The sequence below is a fragment of the Macaca nemestrina genome, chromosome 6 (genome assembly GCF_043159975.1).
Source record: "Macaca nemestrina isolate mMacNem1 chromosome 6, mMacNem.hap1, whole genome shotgun sequence".
Taxonomy (NCBI): Eukaryota; Metazoa; Chordata; class Mammalia; order Primates; family Cercopithecidae; genus Macaca; species Macaca nemestrina.
The window spans coordinates 86,386,768-86,399,429 of NC_092130.1; the positions used below are offsets into that span (position 1 = coordinate 86,386,768).

Sequence of the window (12,662 nt, forward strand, 5' to 3'; positions counted from 1 at the left end):
GTTTTGTTAATCTGTTCAAAGACCGGATCCTGGATTCACTGATTTTTTTTATGTCTCTATCTCCTTCAATTCTGCTCTGGTCTTAGTTATTTCCTGTCTTCTGCTAGCTTTTGAATTTGTTGCGCTTGCCTCTCTAGCTCTTTTAATTGTGATGTTAGGGTGTCAATTTTAGATCTTTTCAGCTTTCTCCTGTGGGCATTTAGTACTATAAATTTCCCTCTAAATACTGCTTTAGCTGCACTCCAGATATTCTGTTACATTATGTCTTTGTTCTCATTGTTTCAAAGAACTTATTTATTTCTGCCCTAATTTTGTTATTTACTCAGTAGTCATTCAGGAGCAGGTTGTTCAGTTTCCATGTAGTTGTGCAGTTTTGAGTGAGTTTCTGAATCCTGAGTTCTAATTTGATTGTGCTGTGGTCTAAGAGACTGTTATGATTTCTGTTCTTTTGTGTTTGCTGAGGAGTGTTTTACTTCCAATTATGTGGTCGATTTTAGAAGAAGTGCTATGTGGTGCTGAGAATAATGTATATTCTGATGATTTGAGGTGGAGAGTTCTGTAGATGTCTATTAGGTCTGCTTGGTCTAGAGCTGAGTTCAAGTCCTGAATATCCTTGTTAATTTTCTGTCTTGTTGATCTGTCTAATATTGACAGTGGGGTGTAAAAGTGCCACTATTATTGTGTGGGAGTCTAAGTCTCTTTGTATGTCTCTAAGAACTTGCTTTATGAATCTGGGTGCTCCTGTATTGGGTGCATATATATTGAGGATAGTTAGCTTTTCTTGTTGCATTGATCTGTTTACCATTATGTAATGCCCTTCTTTCTCTTTTTTTTATCTTCATTAGTTTAAAATCTGTTTTATCAGAGATTAGGATTGCAACCCCTGCTTTTTCCCCCCCATTTGCTTGGTAAATATTCTTCCATCTCTTTATTTTGAGCCTGTGTGTGTCTTTGCACATGAGATGGGTCTCCTGAATACACCAATGGGTCTTGACTCTTTATCCAATTTGTTAGTCTGTGCCTTTTAATTGGGGCACTTAGCCCATTTACATTTAAGGTTAATATTATTATGTGTGAATTTGATCCTGTCATTTTGATGCTAGCTGGTTATTTCATCCATTAGTTGATGCAGTTTCTTCATAGTGTCAATGGTCTTTACATCTCGGTTTGTTTTTGCGGAGGCTGTACCGGTTTTTTCCATATTTAAATATTTAGTGCTTTCCATATTTAGTGCTTCTTATTCTGGGTTGAAAATTATTTTCTTTAAGAATGTTGAATATTGGCCCCCAGTCTCTTCTGGCTTGTAGGATTTCTGCAGGGAGATCCACTGTTAGTCTGATGGGCTTCCCTTTGCAGGTAGCCTGACCTTTCTCTCTGGTTGCCCTTAACATTTTTTCTTTCATTTCAACCTTGGTGAATCTGATGATTATGTGTCTTGGGGTTGCTCTTCTCGAGGAGTATCTTTATGGTGTGCTCTGTATTTCCTGAATTTGAATGTTGGCCTGTCTTGCTAGGTTGGGAAAGTTCTCCTGGATAATATCCTGAAGTGTGTTTGCCAACTTGGTTCTATTCTCCCTGTCACTTTCAGGTACACCAATCAAACATAGGTTTGGTCTCTTCACAGAGTCCCATATTTCTTGGAGGCTTTGTTCATTCCTTTTCATTCTTTTTTCTGTAATCTTGTCTTCACACTTTATTTCATTAAGTTGATCTTCAATCTCTGATATCCTTTCTTCTGCTTGATTGATTTGGCTATTGATATTTATGTATGTTTCATGAAGTTCTCATGCTGTGTTTTTTAGCTCCATCAGGTCATTTATGTTCTTCTCTGAACTGGTTATTCTGTTTAGTAGTTCCTCTAACCTTTTTTCAAGGTTCTTAGCTTCCTTGCATTGGGTTACCACGTGCTACTTTAGCTCGGAGGAGTTTGTTATTACCCACCTTCTGAAGCCTACTTCTCTCAATTCGTCAAACTCATTCTCCATCTAGTTTTGTTCCCTTGCTGGCAAGAAGTTGTGATCCTTTGGAGGAGAAGAGGCATTCTGGTTTTTTGAAATTTTCAGTCTTTTTGTACTTTTTTTTTTTTCTCCTCATCTTTGCGGATTTATCTACCTTTGGTCTTTGCTGTTGGTGACCTTTGGATGGAATTTTCCATGGTCGTCCTTTTTGTTGATGTTGATGCTATTCATTTCTGTTTGTTAGTTTTCTTCTAAAACAATCAGGCCCCTCTTCTGCAGTTCAACTGGAGTTTCCTGGGGATCCACTCCAGACTCTGTTTGCCTGGGTATCATCAGCAGAGGCTGCAGAACAGCAAAGATTGCTGCCTGCTCCTTCCTTTGGAAGCTTCATCCCAGAGGGGCACCTGCCAGATACCAGCCAGAGCTCTCCTGTATGAGGTGTCTGTCGACCCCTGCTGGGAGGTGTCTCCCTGTCAGGAAGCACGGGAGTCAGGGACCCACTTGACAAGGCAGACTGTCCCTTAGGATAGCTTGAGCTCTGTGCTGGGAGATTTGCTGCCCTCTTCAGAGCCAGCAGGTAGGAACGTTTACATCTGCTGAAGCTGCACCCACAGCCACCCCTTCCCACAGGTGCTCTGTCCCAGGGAGATGGGAGTTTTGTCTATAAACCCCTGATTGAGGCTGATGCCTTTCTTTTAGAGATGCCCCGCACAGAGGAGGAATGTAGAGAGGCAGTCTGGCTACAGTGGCTTTGCTGAGCTGCAGTGGGCTCTGCCCAGTCCAAACTTTCTGCATCTTTGTTTACACTGTGAGGGGACAACGGCTTACCCAAGCCTCAGTAATGGTGGATGCCCCTCCCCCCACCAAGCTGCGCCTCCCAGGTTGACTTCAGATTGCTGTGCTAGCAGTGAGAATTTCAAGCCAGTAGATCTTAGCTTTCTGGGCTCCAGAGGGGTGGGATCCACTGAGCAAGACCACTCGGCAACCTGGCTTTAGCCCCCTTACCAGGGGAGTGAACAGTCTTGCTGGCATTCCAGGTGCCACTGGGGTATGGATAAAAAAAAACTTCTGCAGCTAGCTCAGTGTCTTCCCAAACGGCTGCCTGGTTTTGTGCTTGAAACCAGAGGCCTTGTGGCATAGGCACCTCAGGGAATTTCCTGCTCTGTGGGTTGTGAAGACCATGGGAAAAGCATAGTACCTGGGCCAGACAGCACAGTCCCTCACGGCATGGTCCCTCATGGCTTTCCATGGCTATGGGAAGGAGTTCCCTGAACCCTTGCACTTCCTGGGTGAGGCGATGATGCCCCACCCTGCTTCTGCTCACCATCCATGGGCTGCACCCGCTGTCTAATCAGTCCCACTGAGATGTACCAGGTACCTCACTTGGAAATGCGGAAATCACCCACCGTCTGCATTGGTCTCACTGGGAGCTGCAGACTGGAGCTGTTCCTATTTTGCCATCTTGCCTGGGAATCAACACTGATTTTCTTTATCATCATAGGGAGTTTAGAAGGTGTCAAGGGATAATACAAAGAATCTAGTTCACTGATTAAACACGTGTTCCCCTTTCTCCTGATGTCTTTCTCTGAGACCTCCGCCCCTTCCTAACATTCTAAAATTGAAACTTCTGAGCAAGAAAATATATGGGACCAAGGATGAAGTGAAGCCCACTTTAACACGCATCTTTTCCTAACCCCATTAGACTAGTATAAACTTTTAGGAGCAAATATATGCTTTTAAAACTATTTAAATCAGTGAAGATTATTAAACGTCTTTTTATAGTTGACCAGATGATATCAAGATAAATATCAATCTCTATGATTTATAACTTTAATTAAATTTACACATTCAACATGCAATAGAGTGTGATTTTTAAAAATAGATTTTGGGAGACAAGTGCAGTGGTGTTACATGGATGTACTGCATAGTGGTAAAGTCTGGGCTTTTAGAATACCCATCACTCAAGTCATATACATTGTACCAAATAGGTTGTATTTCATCCTTCATCCCTTTCCTATCTTCCTACCTTTTGGAATCTCCAATGTCTATTTTTTCATTCTTTGTCTTCATGTGTACCAATTGTTTAGCTCCCACTTGTAAAAGAGAACATGCGGTTTTTGACTTTCTTTCTTTGAGTCATTTCACTTAGAGTAATGGCCTCCAGTTCCATCCATTTTGCTGCTAAATACATGATTTCTTTCTCATGGCTGAGTAGTATTCCATGGCATATGTGTATGTGTGTATATATCACATTTTAACCCAATGGTCTGTTGATCTCATGACTTTGCTGTTGTGAAAAGTGCTGTGATAAACATCTGAGTCAGGTGTCTTTTTGATAAAATGATTTCTTTTCCTTTGGGTACATGCCCACTAGTGGGATTGCTGGAATAGACTGTTTTTAACTACCAGGACAAGGTTACAGGATTAAGATCAGAAGATAAAATAACAATAATAATAATTATTATTATTATTTATCACTTCAATATATAATAAAAAAATTCATAAGAAAACACTTAATTCTTATTTTTCCATAGATAATTTTCATTTAACTTTTCTTCCTTTAAATACTTTTTTGTTGTTTCAATGAGTGGTTCTCTTGCTTCCAAACCAAGGCATGATTAACATGGATCAATCTGTATTTAACAGGGACAAGTGATCCATATGTGAAGTTTAAAATCGGAGGAAAAGAAGTTTTTAGAAGTAAGATAATACACAAGAACCTCAACCCTGTGTGGGAAGAAAAAGCTTGCATTCTGGTTGATCATCTTAGGGAGCCACTGTATATAAAGGTGAGACATTTATTTGTTTTTTCCTGATAGAAACTGATGTGGAAATCCCTATTTACTGGGTTTTATCATGTTTCTTTGTCTGATGAGAGTTTTCACCAGAGATGTGTTCTGCTATTCACCACTCTAATCTATTGATAATATGATAGAAGTGAGATAGAGGGAAGGAGGAGTTAGCAGGGGCATTTTTCTCCAGGACAGTTCTCTTGCCAGTCATTTAGAAAGATTACGAAGTGTATCCCTTGTGCTTGGTATTGCCAACTGATTTAGTGCACTTTGGGAGCATATGAAAACAAGTTTCCATATAAGCTAACAGAAAGGAGAGCTTACACAGAACCCAGTCTTTCTGTTTACAAATTGTATTATTTAAGATCTGCCATTTCTGGTTGCAAGCAAAATTCTTTACTTGGAACATGAGAAGGGTGAAGGTGATGGGGGAGAAAAATTTCTATCTCTATTAGATTCCAAAAATGGGGGATGGGGGTAGGGAGACTTTCCTCTCATTTGATGTGATTAAAAGAAAGAGAAGAACTTGAGGAATTGCAACCTAGTTCCTATTCTGAGCCCTATTCCTTATTTTATTTTCATGCCCAGCTTTTCTTTAATTCATATCTCTACGTACTTACATTCTTTTTTGCTCCTAGGCTCTGACTGTTCATTCAGTGACCAGACCTTTTTCTACTTTTACCACAACAGCACATATCCCACTCTTTTCCCTAAGTTGTCACTACTGGCACATGAGCCAGAAATCTCATCTTTCAGCAATCACTAGGCATACTTCTTCCCCTCATATCATCATTGTATTACCTCTAGTTGTTTCTTTCCTCCACAGAAAGGAACAAGAAATAATCAAGTTGTTACTGAAATTATGAGAGGATAGTTTATAAGAAGGTTGGAAAGAGAATCTCCTAAGTATACAGTTAATAATTTTCTATAAGTCATTAGAGGGAAAATAGACACACACTTGCATAATAAATTGTCTCCATTGGACATTGGCTAAAGAAAATCAATTAAATAGCCTTTTTTTTTTTTTTTTTTTTTTTTTTTTTTGAGACAGAGTCTCATTGTCGCCCAGGCTGGAGTACAGTGGCACGATCTTGGCTCACTGCAACCTCCATCTCCTGGGTTCAAGCCATTCCCTTGCCTCAGCCTCCTCAGTAGCTGGGATTACAGGTACTCACCACCATGCCTAGTTTTTGTAATTTTAGTAGAGACAGCATTTTACCATGCTGGCCAGGCTGGTCTTGAACTCCTGACCTCAGGTGATCTGCACGCCTTGGCCTCCCAAAGTGCTGGGATTACAGGCATGAGCCACTGTGCCCAGCCATAAATAGTATTATTGAACTGTCTTTAACTACATAATATGGGATGGCACCATAATGTTAATATGAGAGTGTGCATAGCCAACCCTTCTCCCACAAAAGGGAAGACCTTTATGGTCAGAGATGTTTCTTCCCTGCTCCTCACTTCTAGAGAGAAAGAAATATCCACATGAGAAAAAAAGGAGTTATCTTTGTAATAAAGAGCTGAGATAGGCAATGAAAAAGAATAAGGAAAAGACAAGTGACCCATGAAGGAAGTATTATTTCTTGGGTGGGGATGTGGGGGATCAGGAGACATGAGTTAGAGCAATGGCAGTTATGAAGAAAATGGTCAGGAAAGAAAGCAGGTGTTAATAAGGACAGCAACAGGCTGTTTGGATCTCATTAATGTTGCTGAAGTACAAAATCATGAGAAGAAAGAAGCTAATTTTTAATTACTTCTACTTTGGATCTATCTTTCATTAGTGGGATATTACTCCATGAAAGAACCATGTGGCTGTCCTGTCTTTGAAAGGGTTACGTATGAACTTCCCCAAATTATGGTAGATATTGGTCAGGTGATTTTGTTATTCTCTTGTGCTCAAGAATAAGTATTCATCTATGTAGAAATCCAAATGTCAAAATGCACTTTTCAAAAGGAATGTTTTACTAGGCTCAAAAAGAAATAAACAAAAAACTGAAGTACACAAAAAAAGAATGGTGGTGTTCTGACTTATAAGTGGGAGCTACATAATGTGCACACATGGACATAGACAGTGGAATGATAAACACTGGACTTGGAAGCATGGGGGGTAGCGAGGGGCTAGATGATGAAAAATTCCTTAATGGGTACAGTGTATGTTACTCAGATGATGGATACCCTAAAAATCCTGACTTGACTGCTATGCACAATCTACACATGGAACACAACTGTACTTGCACCCCATAAATTTATACTTTTTTTTTTTTTTTTGAGACAGAGTCTCGCTCTGTCACCCAGGCTGGAGTGCAGTGGCGCAATCTTGGCTCACTGCAAGCTCCATTTCCAGGGTTCACACCATTCTCCTGCCTCAGTCTCCTGAGTAGCTGGGACTACAGGCACCTGCCACCACACCTGGCTATTTTTTTGTATTTTTTAGTAGAGAGGGGTTTCACCGTGTTAGCCAGGATGATCTCGATCTCCTCACCTCGAGATCCACCCACCTTGGCCTCCCAAAGTGGTGGGATTACAGGCGCGAGCCACCGCGCCTGGCCAAAATTGTGTAAATTGTGGCAGTAATGGTCTTGACTTGAGAACAAGAATATACACGTATGTATTTATATGTATAAATATACAGTATAGGTATATATATGCATGTATCTATACATTTACGGTATATATATAGTCTACATATATACAGTACACATACATATACTATAAATGTATATATGCTGTAAATGAAGACAGCAACACTGTATGCAGGTCAGAAGGCTTTTGGCTAATGACACACTGAGTAAAGAAGCTAAGAAAGAAAGCCCAAAGGTTGTCGAACTTTTTTTCAAATCACTTTGAGCTTTCCATAGATAAGATTATGTAGCCACAATGTAGCTTCTACCATACAGAAGAGGATACACAGTCATTTTTAAATATTTTAATACTTTTACTTACATTTTTACATGGTTACTTTTTACATTTCTATGTAAGAAAGACGAGTTAAATAGAAATCATACAAGTCTCTGAGACACTAGTACACATATAAAATGATGTTACTTTATTATACGCAATACTTTATAATATTTTTAAAGTATTAAATATACTTTTTAAATGCTTTCCTATTTTTTTTCAGTTGATTTTCATTTTCTGTAAAATGCCTAGGGCTTTTCTTCGAAGAAAATCTGTAACTTTTTGCTATATTTTTTCCATTATTTGTGTTCCATTTTTTGCCTAATCTTGAAGGAAGAATCAAATAAGGTACCTTGGTGGAAATAATATTTGAAGTTATTAGAATTTCATAAAAATTGCATCATTTTTATTGTCTCTATGCAGGCCTGTGTGTTTGACTGACTGAGTTCTGATATGATGCCCACATCCTCCACAACAGATTATTACTTACTTGCCCAAAAGATTTTTTAGGGACTAATCAATGCGGTAGTGACTGAGAGTATGAAATGCATCTGTGAACTAGATAATTAGAACACATTAAGTATACAACCCTCCTATCTATAGTTAGAGGAAAAAGAAGAGTCCATCAGTAGCCTGTAATCTGATTTCTATCAATGTAAAAATTGCCAAGGAAAACAAAATTCAATTCTGAGCCAAGGTTATAAAAGTGCATTCAAGTTGAAGTGCTTGTACCTTTTCTTGTAAAAACATTTTATTTAAAAAAAAATCTTAGAACTATCAGTTAAAAAAAAAAACTACACAAAATAAAAATGTTCTTTGCAATTGGTTGGAATTTATGTAACTTTTAATTTGAATGAAAAGAACATATTCTGTGCAGGTGAGAACAAGGCTTGGAGAAATAGCTGTACAATCTATATATAATAAGGTAAGAATAGAAGCTTGGAGTTAAAATGCAGTGCTTTTAATTGAGATAGGAGCCACTTTAGTCTGCCCTGTATTCACAGTGATGCTCCAACACACATCTTAGATAATAGGATAAATTTGACACCCATTTCAGTTGAATTCAAATTCTCCATTGTTATTTCACTGACATTATTATCCCAGGTTCACAGTGAACACTAGAATTACAGTAGAAGAGATAAAAGTAACATAAAGGGGAATCTATTTATGTAAATTGTTGTTTGTTTGGCCTAATCATGAGTTGGAGATCAGAGTATTAATTGGGAGCACTCTTCTAAAAAATAGAAACATTTTGATAGATTAGAAAAATAATTGTATGGGACCACATAACTGTTTCTAAGATGGTCATTTTAACAAATTGGACATTTCCTTAAATAATTCATTTATTTTACTATTATTATTACTTATTTTTTATTATACTTTATGTTCTAGGGTACATGTGCACAATGTGCAGGTTTGTTACATGTGTATACATGTGCCATGTTGGTGTGCTGCACCCATTAACTCGTCATTTACATTAGGTATATCTCCTAATGCTATCCCTCACCCCTCCCCCCACCCCACAACAGGCCCCAGTGTGTGATGTTCCCCTTACTGTGTCCAAGTGTTCTCATTGTTCAATTCCCACCTATGAGAGAGAACATGCAGTGTTTGGTTTTCTGTTCTTGCGATAGTTTGCTGAGAATGATGGTTTCCAGCTGCATCCCTACAAAGGACACGAACTCATCCTTTTTTATGGCTGCATAGTATTCCATGGTGTATATGTGCCAAATTTTCTTAATCCAGTCTGTCATTGATGGACATTTGGGTTGGTTCCAAGTCTTTGCTATTGTGAATAGTGCTGCAATAAACATACGTGTGCATGTGTCTTTATAGCAGCATGACTTATAATCCTTTGTGTATATACCCAGTAATGGGATGGCTGGGTCAAATGGTATTTCTAGTTCTAGATCCTTGAGGAATCGCCACACTGTCTTCCACAATGGTTGAACTAGTTTGCAGTCCCACCAACAGTGTAAAAGCGTTCCTATTTCTCCACATCCTCTCCAGCACCTGTTGTTTCCTGACTTTTTAATGATTCATTTCTATCCAAGCTTAAGAGTTAAAGTTGAAAATGTTACTCTAAGCTCTGTTTAAGTTAAGGACCACATTACTGTCCTGTCCAAAATAATTGTCAGTAGCTTATAAGGGCACTTAAAAAATGTCATATACCAATGATTCTCATCCCTGGTTGTACACCAGAGTTATTCCTAAAGGTTTAAAGAATCTAGAGGTCCAAATTTCACTTGCTAAGACTCTGATTCAGGACTTCCGAAGTAGAGTCCAGGCTTCTGTATTTTTAAAACACCTCAATAGGTTATTCGGAGGCACAGGTAGGGAGCCACTTTTCTGGACATTTAAATGGAAACAACTGCCAGGAGGTCCAGAGTGGCATGCTTCTTTATTCAAGTCTAGTGGGGAAGTGTGAGCTGCTTTGTCCCAACATTCCCAGCCAAGTACTGAATCCATTCCAGATGGGCCAGCTCGTATCACATGCCTATTTACTGGCCAAAGATATGGAAGTGGCTTAATGGCTAGCAAAGGTTGCCTTTATTTTTAAAGGCAATGGTGAAGTCAGTGTCCATTGAACCATATGGATCTTCAAAGAGAAAAATTGGGAGCCCATAGAAAAGGTAAAAAGGGATATACGTTGGAAAAATCCTCAACTAATATCCCTAACAGAGAACCCAAACTAGGGTTCATTAGGACCCTAGGGGAGCTATTGAGGCAGTAATGATGAGGAAGCTCTGATGAGAACTGGAGAGGCAGAAATAGGATTAGGCTATATCATTTACCTTTGATATAGTTAACTACTTCTTCCATCTTAACATTCTTTCTTCAGTTTGTTTTCAGGATACCACTCTCCTGGTCTTCCTGCTCCCTAAGTAGCTGTTGCTTCTCAGTCTCCTCTCTGGATCCTTCTCCCAGACTTTAAAATATGTTAGTAGGCCCCATGGCTTAAGCCTGAACTAATGTTCCAGCACTCTTCTCTTGCTTACTACTTTCAGCCTCACTGACCCCTGGCCAGTTTCCTCAGTGCCTTTCTATTTCCTGTTCCCTCCTTGTGGAAGACACTTTCCTTTTCATGGAATGCACTTTCCTATTCCCTCATTATGAAGCACACTTTTCCCATCATGGGGAAATACCTCCCACTCTGATTGTCCTTTCTGAACATCATGTATGAATAGTAGTTCCCATCACTCTAGTACTCTGAAATAGTACTTATCTCCTTAGCACTTATCACTACTACTTGGCATATGTATTTCTTTATTGCCTATCTCTCACCACCCCATATGTAAGCTCCAAGAAATCAAAGACTGACTGTTTTGATCACTGCTGTATTTCAAATGCCTAGAACAGTACCTGGAACATTGTGGGTGCTCACCAAATATTTTTCAAATAAATGCATTAATAAATGCATGAATCATTTTGAACTGCCAAATTAAAACTTCCCAGAAGCCATAATTACCTATAGACATTTCTTCAGTCATTTGAGCTAGAAATTAAAGCCAGTTGAGTTTTCTATTAAAAACAAAAGCAAAAGCATTTTAACTGGTGCACTTCCCAATGGATTTTCAGTAAACAGTAAAGTGAATTTGTTGTTTAAAATTAAATATTTATTGTTCTAAACTCACTTGAGAATGCAGAAGGTGTTACCAAGTCCCAAACAACTTCTACCTGCTATCTAATGTTTCCAACTAATGGTGTGAAGGCTCCATGAAAGCAAGAATCTCATCTGAATCATTCATGTTTTAATTCTCAATGCTTCTCTTAGAGTGAGTGCCTAAGATATATTTGTGAAATTTAAACACACTCTGTTTATGACACTCGATACAACAAGATTTGAATATTGTGTCTTACTAGCCCTAGGATTTGGGGAGAAAATAACATGTACTTTTTCAGCTTTGGATTCATTATCTGAAAAATAGAAACAACAATACCTTGTTGACTGGGTTGTGCCTAGTAAATATTGAATAAACATTAATAAGCATTAACTGTGCTTGTTGTTAGTGCAGTGGGAGTACCTTTTCCTATTTTATATCTCTCCTATGCTCTGTATTTCTGAAGCTCACATAGAGCAATGCTCCCTCTGACAAATAAATAGTATGTAGAGCTTGGAACCAAGTAGCATAGCTAATAATTTCATTAATGCATGGATTCTAGTGTTTCCTTTTCTTCCCACGTTTATGCCTTTGCAGATTAATAGGAATTGAGAGCTAAAGTAGACATCTAGCAGTTGGATAATAGGAAAGACTCTCACTATGAGAGTGAAAAGATGTTGGATGTTGAATCGCCCAGTTGGGCTGTCTGCACTAATAAATTCACTGGATTCACAGCTCTCCACCTCATATGTGTGGGTGAACCTCAGGTGATCTCACTGATTATATGCCACCTATTTTCTCTCCTAAGACTTTAAGCCTAAGGGTGATATGATTAGATAAGATTCCACAAGAGAAATTTCTCCAGTGTTTTGGTGTAAATTGTATGTTGTAAAATACACTGCTGCAGCCACTTGCAAATACAGAGATGTCAGTTGCCTAAGATGTGCAATACATGCATGTGCTATGCCACTGAGCAGATGACTAACGCTCAGAAGTGTAATTGATCAAGGAGAATATTTATTGCAGGAGTGCTGAGCTTTCTACAATAAATGCACTCTTGAAAGGTTGTATGTAAATCAAATGACTGCAAATTGAATAATTTAAAAGGCATTAGGGGAGCTTATTACTTAAATAAATCCCCATGTGACTCTTCAAATCTAAGAATCCTTTTGTAATGCAAAGTATTTATCTTTTTATTTAAGTATCAATTTTTTACATATTAAGTTTTCTTAAATTGAAGTACACCTGTAATACGGAAGAAACAACAACAACAACAGCAACAAAAACCCAGCAACTGATTCAGGGCTGCTCTGCTTTGAGCTTTCTAACTGTTGTGCCAAGAACTGAGCATAGGAGTGCGGGACTATTGATTCAGCTTCATAGATTCTCACATTCTGGAGCAGCCAAAGGCC

General features: G+C 38.7%; 1 protein-coding gene across 17 annotated transcripts in view; it reads left to right on the top strand.

The window, feature by feature from the left end:
• LOC105491971 (multiple C2 and transmembrane domain containing 1) overlaps positions 1-12,662 on the top strand; it is a 598,621-nt gene that overhangs the window by 340,592 nt on the left and 245,367 nt on the right. For all 17 annotated transcript variants that reach the window (XM_071097827.1, XM_071097830.1, XM_071097833.1 and 14 more), the window contains one exon: positions 4,605-4,747. In XM_071097827.1, coding sequence (XP_070953928.1) covers positions 4,605-4,747 — 143 coding nt within the window. The remainder of the gene's footprint in view (positions 1-4,604; positions 4,748-12,662) is intronic.